The sequence below is a fragment of the Narcine bancroftii genome, chromosome 4 (genome assembly GCF_036971445.1).
Source record: "Narcine bancroftii isolate sNarBan1 chromosome 4, sNarBan1.hap1, whole genome shotgun sequence".
NCBI classification, from domain to species: domain Eukaryota; kingdom Metazoa; phylum Chordata; class Chondrichthyes; order Torpediniformes; family Narcinidae; genus Narcine; species Narcine bancroftii.
The window spans coordinates 71,812,381-71,835,102 of NC_091472.1; the positions used below are offsets into that span (position 1 = coordinate 71,812,381).

At 38.4% G+C, this 22,722-nt stretch overlaps 1 protein-coding gene across 1 annotated transcript in view; it reads right to left on the reverse strand.

Annotated features, from left to right (window-relative positions):
- rps6ka2 (ribosomal protein S6 kinase, polypeptide 2) overlaps positions 1-22,722 on the reverse strand; it is a 161,277-nt gene that overhangs the window by 53,979 nt on the left and 84,576 nt on the right. The window contains exons 9-11 of the mRNA XM_069931597.1: positions 5,872-5,942; positions 4,090-4,178; positions 3,021-3,085 (exon numbers count right to left, since the gene is read on the reverse strand). Of these exons, the coding sequence (XP_069787698.1) occupies positions 3,021-3,085; positions 4,090-4,178; positions 5,872-5,942 (225 nt within the window). The remainder of the gene's footprint in view (positions 1-3,020; positions 3,086-4,089; positions 4,179-5,871; positions 5,943-22,722) is intronic.

The following is a 22,722-nucleotide window of genomic DNA, read 5'->3' on the forward strand; positions in this document are numbered from 1 at the left end:
GGGGCAGGATGGGCAGCTCAATGTTCTTGGGATCTATTGTTTCAAATGCGATATAACAGGGAGAATCAAAGGGAGAGGAGTGGCATTGCCCATCAGGGAAAATATCAGAGCTATGCTCAGGCAGGACAAACCAGAGGGCTCGTATACTGAGGTTATATGGGTGAAACTGAGGAGCATGAAATGTATGACCATACTCATGGGATTGTTTTATAGACCACCCAATAGTCAATGAGAATTGGAGAAACAAATCTGTAGAGAGATAGAAGACAGATGCAGGAAACATAAGTTGTGATAGTAGGAGATTTTAACTTTCTGAATATTGACTGGAACTTCCATACTGTAAAAGGGCTGGATGGCTTAGAATTTGTCAAATGTATTCAGGAAAGTTTTCTAAATCAATATATAGAAGAACCAACTAGAGAGTGTGCAATACTGGATCTCCTATTAGGGAATGAGTGACAGAAGTATGTGCAGGGGAACATTTTGGGTCCAGTGATTATAATACCATTAGTTTCAAGTTAATTATGGAGTTAACGATAGGTCTGGGCCTCTGGTTGAGATTCTAATTTGGAGAAAGGCCAAATTTGAGGAAATTAGAAAGGACATAGAATGCATGGATTGGATAAGTTGTTTTCAGGCAAGGATGTACAAGGTAAGTGGAGAATCTTCAAAAGTGAAATTTTGAGAGAACAGAATTTGTATGATCCTGTCAGGATTAAAGGCAAGGTTAGCAGGCATAGGGAGCCTTGGTGTTCAAGGGATATTGGGGATCTAGTTTGGAAGAAGAAAGATGTTTAGAAGATATAGACAGCACTGAGCAAATGAGGTACTTGTGGAGGAAAGCATGCAAGATAAAACTTAAGAAGGAAATCGGGGGGTGTTAAAAGAAGATGGGAGATTGCTTTGGCAGACAAAGTAAATTAAAATCCTAAGGGTTTCTAGAGGTATATTAAGGGCAAAAGGATAATAAGGGACAAAATTTGACCCCTTGAAGATCAGAGTGGTTGGCTATGTATGGAGCCAGAGGAAATGGGGGAGATATAAAATGGGTTTTTTCGTATCAGTATTTATTCAAGGAAACTGACTCAGAGTTGTGGGAAGTAAGGAAACTAAGTAGTGAGGTCATGGAACCTATACAGATTAAAGAGGAGGAGGTGCTTGCTGTCTTAAAACAAATAAGGGTGGATAAATCCCCTTTGGGATCCATCTCTCAGAGCCACTCTCCATTTAAATGAATGGCTTTGCCATTTCCTTGGATCTTGAGGAAGATTAGTGTAGAAATTGCAGGGGCCATGGCAGAAATAATTAAAATGTTCTTAGCCACAGGTAGCTCATGTTGTTCTGTTGTGGTGAATGCAGGCTGAATTTTATTTTTTAAGAAGAATTTGGACAAGTACATGGATTGGAGAGATATGGAGGGTATGGTCAGGCTGCAGATCAGTGGGTCTAGGGAGAATAATAATTTGACATTGACTAGAAGGGCTGAAGGGCCTTTTCTGAGCTGCATTGTTCTATGGTTTTATGGTTCTAACTTCTGCATTGTACTTTTGGTCATAAATCACCGCTAAAACATTTCAAGTGCTTGCTAAGACATTCCCCACATGCTAAACCGACTGTCCCATCAGTTGAAGAGTTTTAACTTTTGTGAATGGTTCCTACTTCCACTAACATTGAAATAGATTGGAGATCAAATCATAATTAAACATTCAAATTATTTAAACATTTCAGCAGCAAAATGATCATCCAAAACTATTCAGTATACTTAACTCGATAAATCAAAATCATCCATCTCTCAGAGCCACTCTCCATTTAAATGAATGGCTTTGCCATTTCTCCTCCAGGTTTAAACAATGGACCCAGAACAAACCCATTTCAGTGCACAGTGGTGTCAACCAAGGCTGAGTCATCACTTTTCTTGCAGCAATGCTGCAGTTTACCTCAAGGATGCCTCCTGCAGTAGTGAACTTAATTTACAGGACAAATGGGAAACTATTCAACCCATGTTACTCCCATTTCAGAACAAAGACAACTTTGTTCTTGTCAAAAGCAGACAAGGGGTTTGGACCTGAAATGTAGCCTTATTTCTCAGTCCAGTGTGCTTCTATCATTTTTAGTTTTCAATTCAATATTTAAGCCACAGCACATTGATAATGCTTTTGTGTACATTTGGAGGCTACAATGCCTCCAAAACCTTTAGCCTCCTGAAGAAAAGAATACAAGAAGATCAAAGGTTGAAACCCAAGGCAAACTGGGCTACAACAATCCCTCCCCTCTTATGCACTTATGAATGATTGTCGACATACAGCAGGTCACACAAAGCACTGAAAAGACTCTGTGCTGGAGAAGCAAACTAGCGTCAGTATCTTTCTCTAGGCCAAAATCCACATCATTGGGTCCTGAATTACCCTCCATGCCCATCAAACGATTCCCAAATTGACACTCGATGTAAACTCCATTCCACCAACAGGAAAAAATGCCCTCGAAGCTTCCTTGAAGAAATGCAACATTTGCAATGATAGGTGGGCATCCCTAGACAACGTCTGCCCAAATGGAAAAGGAGCATTCAAAGTGGTATTGAGAATCAAAAATACATTCAATGGGAGCAAAAGCAAACGCTGCATAAACAAAAAATATGGCCTTGACTACCACTCATTCCTGCAGCAGCCTTCCACATCAGCCCCATCAGTCACCAAATTATCTGAAGTGGAAATAAGTCATTCTCACACCTAGGAATGGCAGAAGTAAAAGATTTTATATTCGCACCATTTTGTATTACAGAAACCTAATTATTCCAGCATTTGATGAAACACACAGTAAAAAAAAAGGAAGATTTAAATAACAAAAAGAAAGCTCTTTCAGATTACTGAGTGTCAGCCCAGCATAAACATTTTTTTTTATTTTAAACAATACTGATGTTGAAGAAGCTGATAAGGAATAATACATCTCCTTCATTCACATTGAACTTCATTAACTGTAGAAAAATTCGAACCTGTAGTTCAGAATGATAGTGATGCACTTACATTCCAGTCCACAGTTCCAAAGAAACAGTGTCGTTTGATCTCCTCAACTCCATCAGGTCCGGCACCTTAAAACCGATATAAAAATTCATATGAAGGAATCAATGCTTCTAAAATGTCTGTTTCATAAAGTGTAGCATTCTGGTCTATATATGACACAAATTGGAATTTTCATCTTTGGGACTAGTCCATATGCATGCCTATGGTCAAGAGCCTACTTATGTAATCCTGTTTCCCAGTTTGTGACACATGGACTTCGAGGTCATGGGATTTCAAGCTCTCATTGAAATACTTCTCAAAATGCTGTGTAAGTACTGCCTCTATTAATTTCAACCACTGGTGTGTGGAGTGATGGAACTGAAAACTAATATCAAGTACTTAATTATTTTTTGTTTGTGCTATGCAATGTCAAAGCCTGCATACTTCTTTGAGCATGGTTTGAATGGAACATAAAGCTCCCCTGTAAATTCAAATATCTTCGCTGTACAAAATTATTAAAAGACATTAAAATAAGAGTTTTAAAAAACAGTTTTATCCCTCAAATCTTTGTGATTTTAAGGGGCAAATTTTAATTTCAATTGTTTTCCATTCTTTGAAATTAATTTTGATTGCTGTATTGTATGACTTTTGTTCCGATAATGCCTTTTCTTTACCTGATGGCTACCTTGATTTCTTTGCATAACATTGTGAAGATAAAGCTGAAGAAATAGTTACTATAAAATAGTACAGAAAGTTTCCTTGAGAGGTGAAACATATCAACCAGGCTTCAAAATATATGTTCATTTACAAAGAAGAATAAAACAGTGGCAGATGCTGGTGATTTCTTTGTTCTCAATGGCAGCAGGAAAAGACCTTTCAAATGAAAAGAGCTAAGAATCACAGCTAACAAAATATACTAATTGATTCCTTTCACGGGCTCCAAATGTCCCAAATTATCCTTTATTATCTCAAACAACTAGCAGAGTTCCTGAGGAAACACACACAGATGGCCAAATTTAGTATATTTAGTAATTTAGTAATTTAGTACTCTTTAATATCTTGTCTTTTCAAGGAAGATGTAAACCATATCTACCTAGTCTGTTGCAAGGATTCCGCTTGAAAAGTGCTCGTAAAAGGCTTTGGGCTTCTGGACTTAAGAATTGTGGCATTCCCAGTTTGGCTCTAGAGAAAAACACAACAAATATTTTTTCAGTTATTAAAGCAAACAGAATTATTTTAAAGCAGTGTTGGGATATACATTTCTTCCCTCCTTTGATTTCCCTTATGTTTCTTATTGTTTAATTCCTCTTCTGAGAACAGTTTGCTCAATTTATTATCTCTATTTATACTTCTGTAACACAACCATTTGACAAGAGAGAAACTGATAACAATTTTGTGAATCAAAGTGGCTAATCCAATTGAACAATATTCTGTTCCATTAATTTGTGCATAAGCTCTTTTCAGGAGGGGTTCCCAATGAGTAAACAGGACCAGGAGCTCTGACTTTCTTTTCAGGAAAAGAATGTTAAATCGAATTGTCATATCTATACCCAGGCCAAAATTGACTGTCTGAAGGTTTCAAATTTAGGTCATTACTCAAGTTCGTGTTCACAAATAACTGAGCTATTCACCCAAAATCAGACTGAATATTACTGTCATTCACTTTGTATGCCATAATACACCATTTTTATTTGCCTTAGAAGCATCCATCTCAGAGAATCTTGTTATACAAACAACTTTGTCTGACAATCTAAGACATAAACAGCAAAATACATGACAAGACAAGAATGCTTAAATGTGATTCTAAAGAAAGAGGCGAACTATCAAAATATTAAAGAGTTATGGTTTGATAATCTTTTATCTCTGTATGACACGAATAGAGAATTGGAAACTCTTAAAATAATTTTTATAAATAATTTAATGCTGAATCTATACTTAATGCCTCTTTTCAACATAAATTTGAGGGATTCATTCTTCTGATAACTTGATAACTTTTCCAGGACTCTGAAAATGCTGGACCCTTGCACTTCTGCCATGCTGTCTGGTCCAGTGTGGTCTCTGACCCAGTTTTCAACTGGGAGTCTGTACCAGCTTGTTCAGGAGGCAGACTGTTATACTCGCAGATCAGCTGCAATGGCTGATGGTGGCTGCATCAGGCTCACACCTATCAAAGCTTTCATCATTATCAGGGCCACTGAAAGTAAAGTTTCTGACATGCATAAATGAACAGCTGGAAGAAGTTTATTTTCATGTACAATACAAGGAAACACTTTCATAGACTGAAAGTCAATTGAAAGCATCAAAACTCATTCATTTGAATAGTGGAGAAATTATCTTTCTCCAAGCAGCTGATTTATCCCAGTCATGAACAGGGACCATTGAGCTTACACCAACCCTTTGAGCTGGGAAACATGCTGATTTCGACCAACTCCAGTGCAGGAAAATCAAACTTTTGCAGGGAATACCAGGTAAAATCAGAGGTAATCTTAACAGAAGGTCCACACTAGCCATGCACATATCCTTTTTTACTTTGTGACTGGTATTGGCAGTGAGAAGGAGGACACCTGGAAAAGCAAGTTTTCATACACACATAAAATATTCAAAGGCAGGAGTAAACTAATCATGTGACCCAACCCCATTAAGCACTTGGATTACTACAAATCTACAGCATTACTTGGTTAAAAGCTCTGTGGCTTCTTAGCATGCTTCAACAGAGAATATATAATATTGGTTCAGATATAATCCCATGTAATTGGTGGACTAGTTAAGTTTTTCTTTTCTCTAAAAATATCAGGAGATTTTCTCCCACAAAATGCACTGGGGCCAAGAGCCTAAGCAGTGAAAAAAAATAACTATTTGAGGATAAGTAACTTACTTGAGGATAAGTGCCATAGTTTCCTTTCTGTCCTTGCCTTGGAAAGGTAATGACCCCGTCAACATTTCAAACTAGGCAATAAAATTAAAATAAATATGTTAAAGACATCACCAGGTTCTAAAAAAATCTTTCAGCATAAACTGTGTTTCATTTGGCCACTCAAATCAATGATCAGTGAAAATGGGAAGAAATTTACCAAAGACATAAACTGTTGTACTATCATAAACATCGATTCTTCTCTATCTCTACCCCCCCCCAACCCCCATCCCCTCTACCTGTCTCATGTGGCAGGGTTAGCCTAGCGGTTAGCGCAACACTGTTACAGAACCAGTGACTGGGGTTTGAATCGAATGCCTGTAAAGAGTTTGTACGTTCACCCTTGGTTTCCTCCAGATACTCCGGTTTCCACCCACCCTTCAAAATGAACTGGGTTGTAGGTCATTTGGATGTAATTGGTTGGCATGGGCTCGAGTGCCGAAAGGGCCTGTACTTTATGTCTAAATTGAATTAAAAATTAAATGTCAATAGGGAGAAAAGGAAGGTTCCTGATCACATTTCCTTTCTTTCAATTAATTTTTTGTCAGGTAACAAGCTCAAAGGAAATCAAAATAAAATGGCAGATGGTGGAATTCTGAAATTAAAAATAGGAAATTTTAGAAACACTCATCAAGTTAGCAGTATCTTTGGAAAGAGAAACAAAGTCCATTAATGTTTCAAGGTTAAGGACTTTCCACTGTTGCTGCCTGACCTGCCCAGTGTTTGCAGCATTTTCTCTTTTCAGAAAGTTTATTTTCCACCCACAGTATCAGTGATGGCTGTCAAGCCAAATAAATCCCATCTGCCTGCACATGATCCATATCCATAACACAGGTTCCTGTGCCTGTTTAAATGCCTCTTAAATGGCACTATTGTTTCTACTTCTATCACCTCCCATGGAAGTGTAGGCTCAGTGTCTACCACCCCCTGGAGAAAAAACCTGCCTTACAGATCACCTTTAAACTTTTCTTCTCTCACCTGAAGACTATATCCTCTCTTATTTACATTTCCACGCTGGGAAAATGACGCATGAATATTTAGTTTAACTCCAGCTGCGATAATTGTATTACTTCTATCAAGTCACCCTTTAGCTTTGTGCTTTAGAGAAAACAATCTGACTTCTTCCTCTAGCAAGTACTCCTTAATCTGGAAGACTTCCTGATGAACCTCTTCACCTTTTCCAAAGCCTCCATATTCTTCCTGTAAAGCGGTAATCAAAACTCAATACTTATGGTGTAACTAAAGTTTTATACTTAGTGTTTTGACCAATGAAGGAAAACATGCAGTATGCCTTCTTTACCACTATCTCTACCTGTGGTGCCACTTTTTAGGATCTATGGTCCCAAGATCCCTATGCACTTCACTGCTTCTATGGATCTGCCGTTCCCCATTTACTTTCTCCTTATCTTTGACACCACAAGTGCAACACTACATCCTTTTCCAAAATAAGATCCAACTGCAATTTCTTCACCCAGATCTCTATTCTGCTGCATCTTTAGACAACTTTCTTCTCCATCCAATTTTTGTATCATCTGCAAATGTACTAAGCAATCCATCTACATCTTTGCCCAAATCATAAAAGTGTGTGTGTGTGAGAGAGAGGACTGTGTGTGTGAGAGAGAGAGAGGAGTGTGTGTGTATATATATATATATATATATATATATATGTATATAAATACACACACATACACACAAACTTCTTTCACAGTTGTAACCTGATGTCTCTCCTCCTGCACTCAATGACTTGACCAATATAAACAATCATGTAATTCACCTTCCTCACCACCCTCTCTACCTGTGCCACCATTTTCATGGAACTAATGTCCCTGTACCCCAAAATCTCTTTGTTCTACAGCACTCCCCACTGTGCCTGTTCTGTCCTGGTTTAACTACCAAAATGCAACACCTTATGCTTGTCTGAATTATATTTCATCTGCCATTCCTTGGTCTACTTTCAGCTCATCTAGATCCTGTTGTAATCTATGATAACATTCTTTACTATCAACTAATTAACCAATTTTGGTGTCTTTCGAAAACTTACTAAACATGCTAACAACATCATCATCCAAGTCATTAATATTGATGACAAACAACAGTGGACCCAGTGCCAAACATTATATCACGCTGTGATAGTCCAGACCTATCACCAATGTATATAGTTACAGTATGTAGAGTGTAATGACTGTGCTTACAGCGATTGGCTGAGAGCTTAGCCATGCCTACTGTCTGGGCCTTAAAGGGTTGTGTCCCTAGCCAGGTCAGATCATTCCGGACTGGTCAGCCACCTGTGAAGAGCTCCTGTCTTTTGCTAATAAAAGCCTTGGTTTGGATCAACAAGTCTTTGGTTCTTTCGACGAGCTCTACAATTTTATTAGCAAAAATAATTTTTTTAAAAAGGGATGGAGTGTCTGACTCGGCCAGAAAAACTTGACATCGACCCACAGTCAGCTACAGCCTTCAAAGCCTTTACGTTCTGGCTGTTGAACTTTGAAAACTTCCTAAGGCTCATTGAGGTGGAGGAGGATAACCAGCCTCTAACAGCATTGCTGTCTATGGTGTCCTTGAGAGTCTACGAGAACATCCAGGATGAGACCACTTACACCGCAGCCATAAAGGTATTGAAAGAACTGTACGATCAACCAATGAAAAGAGTTCATGCCCGGCTCGTGCTTGCGTCGAGGAAGCCACAGCCCGGCGAGTCCAGCAGGGCATATTTACAAGTAGTAAAGGCGTTGGGCAAGGACTGTAACAGTGTGGCAAAACTGCTGCCGAGGTCACAAACGATCTCGTCCGGGATGCTTATGTGGCCGGTCTCTGATTGAACGAAGTGAGGCTGCTTGTAGAGCTCATCGAAAGAACCAAAGACTTGTTGATCCAAACCAAGGCTTTTATTAGCAAAAGACAGGAGCTCTTCACAGGTGGCCGACCAGTCCGGAATGATCCGACCTGGCTAGGGACACAACCCTTTAAGGCCCAGACAGTAGGCGTGGCTAAGCTCTCAGCCAATCGCTGTAAGCACCGTCATTACATACTCTAGATACTGTAACTATATACATTGGTGATAGGTCTGTACTATCACACACGCCACTAGTCAATGACTTTCAATCTGAGTAGCAATACTCCACTATCACCAATGTCCTAATAAGAAGCCAATTCTGATTTCAATAGGCCAGCTCACTGTGGATCCCATTGCAATGTGACCTTGTAGACCAGCCTACTACGTGGATTCTTGTCAAAGATCTTGCCAAGGTTCCTGTAGACAATGTCTACCACTTTAGTCTAATCAATCTTTTTGGTTACCTCTTCAAAAAACTCAAAATCCTGAGATATGATTTTCCACACACAAACCTATGCTATCCTTGATCGGTGTCAATCCTTCAATTTACTATAGCGTCACAAGCCTTTGAATATGTTACAGCCAGCTAATGGACTTCCAATCATCTTGTTACATCAGATCATTTAGTGACTGGCTCCTTAGGAATGGGTATTGCATAATATTCACTATACACTCAAAGCCTCGCTCAGAGGTGACAATGGATCGGCGAAAATATTAAGCCAGCAGAATTTCATTGGTCAACTGGTGTATGATTTTACTTTCCACAGACATGAAGAGCAAATTAAAATTAACTCTGGAAATTATTTTGATATGCTGAAATGGGTTTATACATTGGTGGAGAATACTTTAAGAAACATCTATTCTGGGTTTGACCCAGGACAATCTTTGGGTGAAGGAGGTGAAAAATGCCAAATATTTCTTGACATGGTGCTGATAGCCTTCAAATTAATGGCTGCAGTAAATTTCTCAGAAATTGCAAGTAGGCACCATATACCCTGGGCAAAAAGTGCAAAGGAAAGAGGCAAGTGTAAAGGCAATAACTAAATATAGGAATAATGAGAAGGAGTGATTTTATTAATGTAGAATTATCATATGGGTGCCAAAATAAATCTGAAAAGAACATATTTTCTTCATTCAAAACTACTAACTATTGTGTGAGAAAACACAATAAAATTGGTATAAAAGCACATGCAGCCACAACCAAATTGTGATCTTTCTCATCTTTTAAGTTCATCATTTTCCTTTGTGGGACTGGGTGGCTGCTAATTTCAAGCACCAATGGAAAGTTTTATCTCCTGAAATAAAATTTGGAGCTTTATCTAATAAACTACTGTTTGAGTTTCACAGATTACATTTCAAAAACATTACTTCAAATTGCTCCCTTGAAACAATTCCAACCTGATTTTCTGTGTGCATTTACTTGATTCATTATTTGGGAAACGTCTACATTGACTGTGTACTAAAATCACTCTGAATAAACTATAATACTAAATTAATAGCTAAAATGTGTCTATTCCAGCTGAGCACAAAGAATCACATCTCCATCTGGCTTCAGGAACTATGTTGGAATATTTAGTTCTTGGATTAACATTTCCAAGGTCTGTTGGGAATATTTTTAAAAAATCAGCATGACCAAGTGATTATGTCTTCGCCTATTTAATTGTTTATGGCGAAGTTGTATCTAAATTTAGAGAATCTTTCGCAATGTATGAATGGTGACAGATAAGTCCTGATTTATCAAAGAATGTATCACTCCATATTGTCAATGAGTAACATTTGCTATCTTGCTGAACTTGTTGCAGTGTTCAAAGAGATCAGGAAATCCTTGATCATATGATAATTTATTCTTTCATGTCCAGGGTTGTTTTTTTACTCCTTTTCATCAAAAGATTTCTCTTTTCCGTCATTAAGTATTATCATAATCAATCTGCCATAGCCGCTAACATCAGCTAAACTAAAAAAAGTAGTTGTGATGTTAGATGGCTAGATGCTTTCTTGTTGGAAGTAACCATTAACAATAAAGGAAATTCCTGCCTACTCTCTGCCATCCTTTAACGTTGCCCTTTCTATTCACCGTTGTGAGCAATGCCCCATGAAAATGAGAATGTAGGCACTGTTTAGGGCCCCTCTGGCAGTAGAGAGGGCCCAATAGACATTGGGACCATGCCTCACCCCGCATCAACACCTGAGGCCAGTTCTGAACTGATTTGTTAACATCCGGGATTGGGAGGCAGTGTTGAGGGTAGCAATGGCACTCACAAGAGAGACAGAGGGATTGGTGGAATTTGGGGGGGGGGGGGGGGGTGAAGTAGGGGATAAGATTGATGTTCTTCCCTGAATTGAGCACAATGCTGCTCAAACAGCAAAAAGAATTCAAGCAGGTTAAGAAAATATTACAACATTTAAAAAAAGATTATGCAATGCTGTACCCAGCCTCCCTGAGAATTATACAACCAGGAGGGGAGCCATGAGAGGCCATGATATGCACCTGGGAACTTTCAGGAAAGGCATAAAATCTGCAAGGATGCAGATTTGAACTGCAAAGAATTACGGATGGAATACTTAAGAAGTTACCAAACGGAAGGGAGGATGCTGCGGGTTTTATGATATCAATTTATGGAAGCAAATTAAATTATAGGTATTGTTGTTGTATATAGTTTTAGGGGTATTGAAACAGTTAGATAATAACTGGAAGGAGGGTGGGGTTATATTATTTTTTCTTGTTTAAAAATAAATATATGTATAAAGGAAAAAGACAATGGGAGGTGGAAGGGGCCATGAAAGGTTGTGAAGCAGACTGGGTGTGGGAAAAGATGGCACATGAGGAGACTCAAAATTGGATGGAAGATCATATGGGAGGAGAGAGGAGCGCCAAAATAGAGGACGGGAATGCTTTGAATATTTTGTTTGTTAATTGTGATATATTTGGGTTTTTTTATGGCTTATTCTATTCTTTTTAGGTTTGTTTATCTGGAGATGTGGAGGATTTTCTTTTCTTGGTTGGTGTGGCATCGACATGGAGAGATCATGGATAGCAGAGAAGCATGAAAGAGACGCTATACAGGATAAATGAGCAGGGATGCGGTGGAGGCAAAAAGATAAGACACAGAAATACAAATGAATAAGACTATTACATTTATTAGTTTTAATGTAAATGGCTTAAACAGCCTAAACAGAGGAAGAGAGTTTTGGCTAACCTGAAAAAAACTGAGAGCAAATATAATGATTTTACAAGAGACCCATTTAATGAAAAAGGAGCACGGTAAACTAAAGGGGATTGTGTGGGGCAGGTGTTCTTTTCCTCTTTCAACTCTAAGGCCAGTGGGTAGCCATTTTTTTAAAAGAAAACATATATATAAATATATGTATATCTATATAGATATATATTTATATATATAAAATCCCTCCCCAAACCTCCCCACCCCACCTTCCTTACTAAACCAAACCCCAAATAAAGAAGAAAGAAGGAGATACAAACCATCACTAATATAACTAAATGCCATGGATTAGAGAAACACCACCACAACATGGATAGAAAACTCAAAATATTAAACCCATATAGTTTAAATAAGGGCTCCAGACTTTTTGATAAAAAAGATAATTATCACATAAATTATACATTTTTTTTTCCAATGGAATACATGATCTCAATTCCATATGCCATCTTTGCAAACTCAAATCAATTTTATTTTTCCACATTTTTTCACTATAGCCAAAACTAATCTCAAAAACACAATTTGGTACCTAGTTAATCTCAATTTCAAATTCAGCATTTTAATATTATCTCATAAAAATATTGTTGGATCCATCGGGAATTTAATCTTAAAAACTTTCTCTATGAATTCCTTAAGTCTTACCCGAAAAGGTTCAACAATATCACATAAGCAAGTAGAATGTAAAAAAAAAAGAACCTACTTCCTTATAACATCTAAAAGAAATCTGAAGAAATTAAATTATATATCTTTAATTTTTCAGGAGTTAAATATAACTGATGTATAAAATCATAATGAACTAACCTATATCTCACATTAACAATTTGGTTATGCTATACATAAAATTTCTCCAATTTTCCTCGTTAATTACTATCCTCAAATCTTTTTCCCATTTTAATCTAGACTTATGTAAATCTAACTTAGGCATTTTATTCTGTAATAACAAATACATTTCAGACACAACTTTTTTTCCCATCTTCCATAAGCAAAATTTCAAATTTAGATCATCTTGGCAACCGTACAAGTACTTCCAAAATTATCCAGTCATAAAGCTTTAAATTGATAATAACAAAAAAAGGAGTATTTTGTGGAATTTTGTATTTTTCTTTCAATCTTTGAAAAAAATAACCATATTCATAACAATCTTGTACAGTTTTAATTCCTTTCTGATCCAATATTTTCAAAAATTGGTTATTAAATATGAAAGGAAAAAGTTTATTCTGATATAAAGGAGTCCTACCTAAAAATTTCCCCTGTCTACCTATTTCTTCATTTATCATATTCCATAGTTCAATTAAATGTATAAAAATAGGTAAATTATGAATACATAGTAACTTGAAATTCCATTTATAAATAAATTGCTCTAGTTTCTTCTCATGAATTTTAGTTAACTCAATGTTAGCCCATACCAATGGATTTTCCAAATCAAGCATTCTATTAATAAACTTTATAAATTTGAAAATTTGGAAGCTGTAGACCTCCCAAATCATATCTCCAAGTTAATTTTTTAAAAGATACCCTAACCATTTTGTCTTTACATAAAAATTTCCAAACTATAAAATTCAAATCTTTAAAAGTTTGAGGAACTTTACAAGGAATAGATTGAAAAAGATATTGTATTCTATGGAAAATATTCTTCTTAATGCAATTAATTCTATGTATTAATTTTATAGGTAAATCTTTCCATTGACTTAAGTCATTTTTAATTTTATGAAGTAAAAGTAAATAATTTAACTTACACAAATGATCTAAATTCTTGTCCTAATACCTAAATATTTAATTTTCCTTGACCATTTAAATTGAACAATACCTTTACAATAAATATAATCAGCTTCAATCAACGGCATAATCTCACTTTTCTCCCAATTAATTTTATAATAAGGTATTTCTCCATATTGTTAAAACCTTTCATATAATGATTTTAAAGAATTTTGAGGTTCTGTTAGAAAAATCAAGACATCATCAGCAAATAAATTAATCTTAAATTCCTCAGATTTCACTTTAAAACCTTTAATTGTCTTATCAATTGAGCCAAAAGGTTCAATAGCTAATGCAAACAATGCTAGAGACAAAGGGAAACATTGTCCAGTAGATCTTTCTAATAAAAGAAATTATGATATTTTTATATAAAGATTCAATACAATAAATATTGGTCCAAACCTAATTTTTTCCAATACTTTAAATAGAAAGCTCTACTCTAACCTATCAGTAGCCATTTTAATACACAAGAATGTTCCAGTGATAGTGAGTGGTGGAGCTACAGACCCAGTCATGAGATTTGTAATGGCACACTGCCAAATATATTCAGAAACATGGTCGCTGCTGAATCTCTATGCTCCAAATTTCAACTATGAAAGGTTTATCCAAAATGCCTTCTTAAAAGCTGGAGAAGGAAAACAAAATATATTATTTGGAGGAGATCTAAATTTTTGTCTGGATCCTGTTCTAGATAAGATGATGAAAATGCTGACAAGGTCCAGGGCGGTAAAAACCACCCTGGTCTTTATAAAAGACCTCAATTTGATAGAAGCATGGAGATGACAGAACTCCTTTTATTTGAAGCCCCACGACTCCCATACCAGAATTGATTACTTTCTGATGTCAACTCAGTTGGAAGGCAGAATATCTGGCAAGGCTATTGTCAGATCACTCACCATTGACCCTGCTGATTGCAATGCCTGGAAAACAGGCAAATGCTTATAGATGGCACTTTAATGCTATGCTGTTGAAAAACTTAGACTTCTGAGGGCCAAATAGCTTTATTTTGTGAAACAAGTTGCCCCTCTACTAATAATAGTTTTTAAATCTGTGACATGCTAAAGGCCTATCTAAGGGGGCAAATAATTTCGAATACCAAAGGTATATTAAAAAAAACCTGGCTGAGGTGGAGACACTGGAATGAGAGATCACAAAATTTGATAAAGAACATTAAAACTCGGGATTGAAAGATAAATATCAGGAGTTAGAGAATTTAAAACAACTTAAATACAACACTCTGCAAACATTAGGAGTGGAGAAAAAAAAAACATTTTGCAATCCAAGCAAAAATAATAAAAATTAGGTGAAAAAATGAATAACGTTTTGGTTTAGCAATTGAAAGCAGAGGAAACCTCAAAGAAGATCAATGCAATTCAATCAAGTCCAGACTTGATATCATATAATCCAAAAGAAATTAATGATACCTTTAAACTTGATTATGAGGATCTGTATAAAGCTAAAGCACCAAGGGACTTGGATAAAGTTAATGAATTCCTTTCTGGGATTGAGTTGCCGGAGTTTGTCCAAGAGGACTGGATGGAATTAGATGGCCCCTTCTCCAGTGTGGAAATAGAGCAGGCCTTGGGGTGGTTACAAATAAATAAGTCTCTAGGAGAAGATACCTTTCCCCCTGAGTTCTATAAGGAATTCAAAGACCTATTAATGGCCTTGATAATGGATGTAGTGAACCAACAGGCAAAGTCGCAGACTCTCCCAGAATCTTTTACAACAGCTATTATTACAGTGATACCAAAAAAGAATAGCGACCCATTGAAACCATCTTCATACAGACCTATCTCACTGCTAAATGCAGATTATGAAATAATAGGATACGCACTGGCCAACAGGCTTGGTCAGTACATTCCCAAATTGATAAATCCAGATCAAGTGGGCTTAATTAAGAAAAAGTACTCTGCTAACAACCTGAGTAAACAGTTTAATATTATACATTTGGCACAATCAAAACAAGACCTGAGTATAATAGTCTTGTTGGATGTTGAGAACGCCTTTGATTGGCTATAATGGCCATTTTAGTTTAAAGTGTTGGAAAAATTCAGACTGGAACAAACATTTATTAATAGGTAAGAACACATTATGACACACCTTGGGCAAAAATTATTGCAAATGGACAAATTTCATCAATATTTCCCCTTAGTAGGTTCAGCAGGCAGAGCTGTCCTTCGTCTCCAGGGCTTTTCACCCTAGCAATTGAGCCATCAGCAGAAGCCATTAGGAAAGATCCAAAGATAAAGATTTTCAGAGAGGGCCAGCTAGAGCATAAATAAATTTAATGGTAGCTGGTGTGTTGCTGTATCTATGGATCCAGTTGGGTCTCTGTCAGGACTATGAACCACACTGGAAGATTATGGTATGATATCGAGCTACAAAGTTGGTATAGAAAAAAGTAAGATCATGACACTGAATAAATTTGACTATAAAGAATACCAAAAAAAATAGTAAATTCAGATTGCAGATGGAAGGTGATATTGTTAAATACCTAGGAATCAAGATTGACATTAACCTAAAGAATTTATTCAAATTTAACTACCTCCCTATGCTGGAAAAGATTGAAGGTGATTTAATAAGATGGAGGGACTTATCCATCACCATAGTGATCGGCAGATCCCTGACTGTATAAAAATGAAGGTGATGCCAAGACTCCAATACCCTTCCAATCTCTACCCATTCCATTAATATGGTCTTTCTTCAAAACTCTAAACACTCATATAAGGACATTTATTTATAATAGGCAAGTACCCAGGATATCTTTAGAAAAATTGACATTGGCTGGGGGGGTGTTTAAGGTTACCCGATTTTAAAAAGTACTATCTAGCAACTCATCCTTCTTTGAGGAGGGGGAAACCACCCACTTGAGTGCAAATGGGATTGCATACAATGAGGGAAGAGGACAGTGAAGGATTTTATATACAATTGGATACCAAGTTAATAGCATAAGATATGGACAACCCCATATTAAGGCATTTGATTAAAACTTGGCATGAGGTCAATGAGTGTGTTGGAGAGAAAGTGAGAATATCGCCAAAGGTGCCAATGACCCCAATTAAATAATGCCCATGAATTTAGGCAATAAAATCTTGGAGATCTGGCATCGGCAGGGGATCCAATACATTGAGGATTGCTATGAAAGGAGACAGCTTATGTCCTTCGAGCAGCTAAAAGGTGAATACGATTTGTCTTATGGGATTTTTCATTGTTATCTCCAATTAAGGTCATTCCTAAGGGATAGGTGGGGTCCCTCAATGACCCTGCCTACACCTAATGAGGCAGAAGGGATGCTGGAACTGGGAAGTGCACCTAAATTTATTTTAAGAATGTACCCAAGGTGAGAGTCCCAAGCAGGGGCTACACAAATCAAGAGAAAGATGGGAGTCAGACTTGGGCATCAAATTTAGTGAGAGATGCTGGTCAGACTGATGTAGAAACAGTGTGACAGCAATGATTAATTCTAGATACAGATTGGTTCAATACAACCTCTTACACCAGTTCTACCTCACACTCCAAAAGATCCAGAAAGTGAAATTGGAGGTGTCAGAGATGTGCTTTAGGTATGGGATGGAGGTGGAAATGTTTGTTCATGCAACTTGGTCCTGTTTAAAGGTGGGGCTCTTTTGGCAGCATCTAGCTAATATGTTAACCAAGATAACAGGAATAGCCTTCTCCACTGGACCTGAAGCTTTATCTTCTGGGAAACCTTATGGACATAAGCTATAAACTATCTAAATTCCAAATTCAATTTATATTAGTTGCTTTGACTCCCCTTTCCTTATCAATAGGTGGACTATTGAGATGTACAGCTGTATTTCCAAAGGAAACAAATCACGTATAATCTTAGAAACCGACACAGCACCTTCGTTAGAATATGGCAACCATATATGACGCACATGGGAACACAATTGTAGCCACACCCCGATGAAAATATCAATACCAATAGGTGGATTAATAAAGAAATTATATAAGGCAGTGGCTCCACTACTTCACCGGATGTCCATTGTAAGCACTGACGCCACGCTTAGTTGTTTTTTCTAAATGTTGTGGCCGGTCTGATCCTATAGGGTCTGGTCTGTGGTTGGTTAAAACTTTTCCTTTCAGGGATTTTTCTTTATGGGGGAGGGGTGGTGGGAGAGGGGGGAAACATCACATGTTTGTAACTAGATGGTGGACATTTGTATATATTGAAGAAATGAGTGATGTTGTTTCTTTTTTATTGATGGAAAATAAAAAATAAAAATAAAAAAAAGAGTATGTGTGAACTTGGAAAAGTGAGAAGTGAATGATTGGTCTATTAAAGCAAAGAACTTTCCTGAACATATACACATTACATACACATGTGCTTAGAATTAGAGGTAAATTAGGTTAAGTTAATAGTAATAAATTAAAGTTTGATCCTGTTTTTATGTTTAACGAAAATTAAAAGCAACCATTTGTCTTGGTGAATTTTTATTGCTGCTGTGTTTTGGGGACCTCTGGGCTTGTAACATCCCAATGAGTTATTGTGTCACCCCCCCCCCCCCCCCCCCCACCCACAGGCATCACTAGGGGGTTGCGGACTGCTCCAGGTCACCAAAATAAATCACATTGTTTCATCTCCACATGCTATAAGCACGCACGTTTGTCTGAAATGCCAGAGGGAGGGGGAAGTGCAAGGTGTGGCGGATGGAAGATGTCCATGGCAGGTATGGCACCTGCTCCCCATCCTCACCCTGCAGTTTGTGTCCCTCCCCACCATGGTTACCCTAATGCCCCCTCCCCTCCCTGATTAGATCTTTTCTGCTCTGGCCTTCCCAGTTGTTTGCATGTTAATATGCAGGATTTTATCAATTAGCACACAAATATTTACCAATTCCCCTCTAATCAAAAGATGGTGAGTGAGAAATTGGTAAGTACTGTTAAGCAGTTGTGGTCCAGACCAACAAACAACTTGCAACCAATATTCTGAGTCACAAGTTCAATTTAAGCTAAACAATGTTTCTTAAAGGGAAACGATCATGTCATGACAGTTTTGTGGGAAGTGCCTCTGGGTGGGAAACAGTGAAGAAAGGCACAGGGTGGGAGAGAGTGGTCACTGAAGGTTGTGGTAGAGGAGGTAGAAAGGAAAACAAGTGGCATGAGATCATTTAGGAAAATATTGAGAAGGCAGTGGAATCAGGAAGCTGAAGTGGAAGATGTCAAGGGGAAAGGACACCCAGGTACCACTTTCACACAGAATATTATCATCTTCACCTTCAGACAGAAATTGTCTGAAGCGCCTCTTACTGTCAGAGAAAGAGAAGCAAAAGAGAATCTACGAGTGTCTGTGGATTTGTCTCCAGCATTCCTACAGCCTCTGCAGCCACACACCGTCCAGTCCAAACCATCAGCAACACTAGCTTTAGATCTGAACCTCCGACACAATTAGGAACTCTTCAGCACCTTTGGCACCCTCTCACACCTTGGATCCGATACCTGGTATCCCTTCAGCCAGTCTCGAACCTGTCTCCAGCAGTCTGCAGCATGAGTCCCTTGTCTGAGTCTCCAGGAGTCCACAACCTGTGTAGGTTCCTCTTCTCAAGTCATCAATAGGCTGCCGTCAGTGTGTTCCTCAGCTGCAGAACCCCTCAGTGTCCGCTGCCATGGTCACCGTGTCCCATGGCGGTGGGGAGGGGTGGGGGTGGGGGATGGTGGTCTCCCTGTTTTTCTGGTGCCCTGCACCAATCCTCCACTTCCCCAGAGTTTGCAACCCCTCGTGGCTGCTGTCGATCATAGGTGCCACCATCTTGGGTGCAGATCCCATGCTCCTTGGATTTTAAATAATACCACTGTTGGTTCCTTTATCAAGCTGCTTAAACCCTCTACGGGACTGACGGAAGTTGGACTGGGTGGTTGGACCCTGCGGGAGTACTGTGTCTCCACTTTTCGTGGGTCCTCACCAGCTGCAGCACTGTGGGTACAGCAGTTACAGCAGTGCCGCCATTCTCTCCAATTTCAGTAATTAAGAAGGCAATTAGGCCCTTGCATTTGTGTTGACACTTTGATAATAACATTGATGGAGGAGTTTCCTGGAGACAGTGTGGAGTGTATTAGGAGATCAAAGTATTATGATCTTGGAGTCGATACGGAATGTGGGGGGGATGTGGGGGGAGGTTGAAGGATGAAGTTCTTGGAAGTTATATGGAGTGATGGGAGGTGATCAAAGCTATTAGATTCTGTAGGTTAGAGTATACTGGAGATGCTGATAGAGGGTTGAAAATCCATCAAGTCAATGGGATGGAGGGTGGTGAGCTGTGGATGTTGAGTGAATGAGGTTCAGAAAGCTGTAAGCATGTGTTATAGTGTGGTAATTCAGAGCAGAGAATCCTGAAGACTGTAGCTAGAATGAGAGTTCATGTATTGGGAAACTGGGCATCAAGGACAGGAGATGGATTTAGTGCATTGAGCATGGATATTCAGGGTGGGAGAATATTGTGCATTGGACTAAAATGCATTAGCTGGGAACTTACAAGTAAAAGCAATTTCATACCTAAATACAGGAATTTCACGTCTTGATTTTACGCAAAGTCAAATTTTCTTAAAGTTGTTGCTGTGTCCTTCAAAACGCTCTGCCCTGAACCAATCACAGAATCCTGTAGTGAAGCAGGAAGAGAGTGGAAGTGATTTCTTGCTACACTTGAATATTAGGCCAGGTAGATGGACAGTCATCTATTCCATCTTCCACTGTTCACCTATCTTCACCTTTCCTGACTTTGTAAAGCCTATGTCGAAATTAGGAATGTATAATGTTGTTAGTTTTAGGTGGAAGTCTTTTAGAAGCAGGAAATATTGGTAATATTATCTTTATTCAAGATTTAACATTTTGATCAATTTAAACTCTCTCCAAATGTGCATTAAAGCTCATCCTCATGCAGACAGTGGCAGTTGAAGCATATGCTGGAGGAGATTGGATGTAATGTTCCAGTATCAGTTCAACAAGTTCCATGGGTTGACGCTATATAGGACATAGAATGAAACACGAAAATGTGGACCTTGTGATTATAGTAAAAAACAGAAATGCTGGAGGAACTCAGCTGGTCCCGCATTGTCCATAGGAGGTAAAGATATATTACTAATGTTTTGGGCCTGAGTCCTCCTGTATTTTTATGATTTGGGACAAAGAACGGTCTGCTCTGCCCATTATGTCAAATTAAACCAATCCTATTTGCCTGCGTATGATCCTACATGTTTATGTGCCATCTAAATGACTCTCAAATGTCACTACCTGCTTCTACCAGAACCCCCAGAAATACATTCCTGGAACCTTGCAAATCTCCTTTAAACTTTCTCCTCTCACCTTCACTTTTCAAAGGTTTATTTTATTGTCATGTACTGTAATAATACATTGACAATGTAATACTGTATACATGATATACTTCAACTTTGTCTACTGCAAGGGAAACAAAGAGTTGCCATGAGTATCGCCCAGTGCCCCTAACCATAGGAGAAAGAGAAACAAAAGAAAAGCAAAACCTATGGCCTTCCAGTATTTGAAATGTCTACCCTGTGAAAATGACTGTGACAATCTATGCCTCTTAATTCTATCAGATCCCCCCACAGCCTCTGATGCTCAAAGAAAACCATCTAAATTTGTCCAACCTTTCCTTACAGGTAATACTCTCCAATCCAGGCAACATCCTGGTGATCCTCTTCCGAACCCTCTCCAAAACATTCACAGCCTTCTTTCAATGGTGACCACAACTGCATACAATACTCCAGATGTAGTCTAACTAATGTTTTATTCAGTTGTAAAATGACTTCCTGACTTTTATACTCAGGCCATGATCAATCACTCTGCATGCCCTCTTTACTCTATGTTACTCTCAGGGAGCAGTCGACGTGCATCCCAAGATTCGCTGTGCATTAGTGCTCCTAAAGGTCCTGCCATTCATTGTATTCTTTATCCTTACTTTTGCCCACTCAAAGTGCATCAGCTCACTCTTGTCCAGATTAAATTTGATCTGTGATTTCTCTACCCACTTTAGTGTCCATATCTCCATTAATTTCCATCCTGTCTGGAAATTTACTAATCAGCCTATCTGCATATATATGTACATATCACAAATATCAAAGATCCTTGCACAGCACCCTGCAGGGCACCACAAGTCCCAGACCTCAGAGAAAAAACCTCTCCAAAAATCCCCTCTGTCTTCTATGGCAAAGCCAATTTTGCCTTGAGTCTGTCAAGTCACTGCAGATTCCAAGTGCCTTAATTTTCTGGATCAGCGTACCATGGGGGACCTTGTAAAATGTCATACTAAAATCCATGAAGACAACGTCTTCAGCCCTATCCTCATCAATTCTCTTCATCAACTCCTCAAAAATCCAGTTGGTAAGACATGGCCTGCTGTTATATGTGGATTGTGGAAGAACACATGGCCTCTCTGTCTGGAACATTGTATATTGCAGGTGGTCACATGTCCTCCCTGTCTGAAACTTATTCGGAAGTTGCATCACCTCCCAATCAAGGTTGGACTCCATCCTCCCATTAGTGCAGACCTTGCTGTTGGCTCATTTAAATTACCTAGGGTCAATATTGGCTAGGCACCCAGATCAGAACTGTTTATAATATCAAAACGTAGCACATTTTCTCTCTCTATCTCATGGTCCAAGCCCTGGACATCACTCCACACTAGATTGCTACAGTGGACGTTGCTGGAGGAGTCGTGGGGATGGTGTGCACTACACTTAAGCTGAGCCATAGTCCTGCAATAGATCAGTGCTTGCAGAGAACCGCACAGGGAATTGGGTGTGTGTTTAAAGGTCCCTGTCTGTGAAGTGTGTGCACATGCGTGAGAGTGTAGAAGATACTGTTATCGGAGTCCAAACTTGGTTCAATGTGAATATCTACAGGTGTTCCTCGATTTATGATGGGGTTTTGTTCCAATAAACGCATTGTAAATGGAAAAATCGTAAGTCTAAAAAGACCACCGCACCTACCGAACATCATAGCCTAGCCTATCTTAAATATGCTCAGACCAT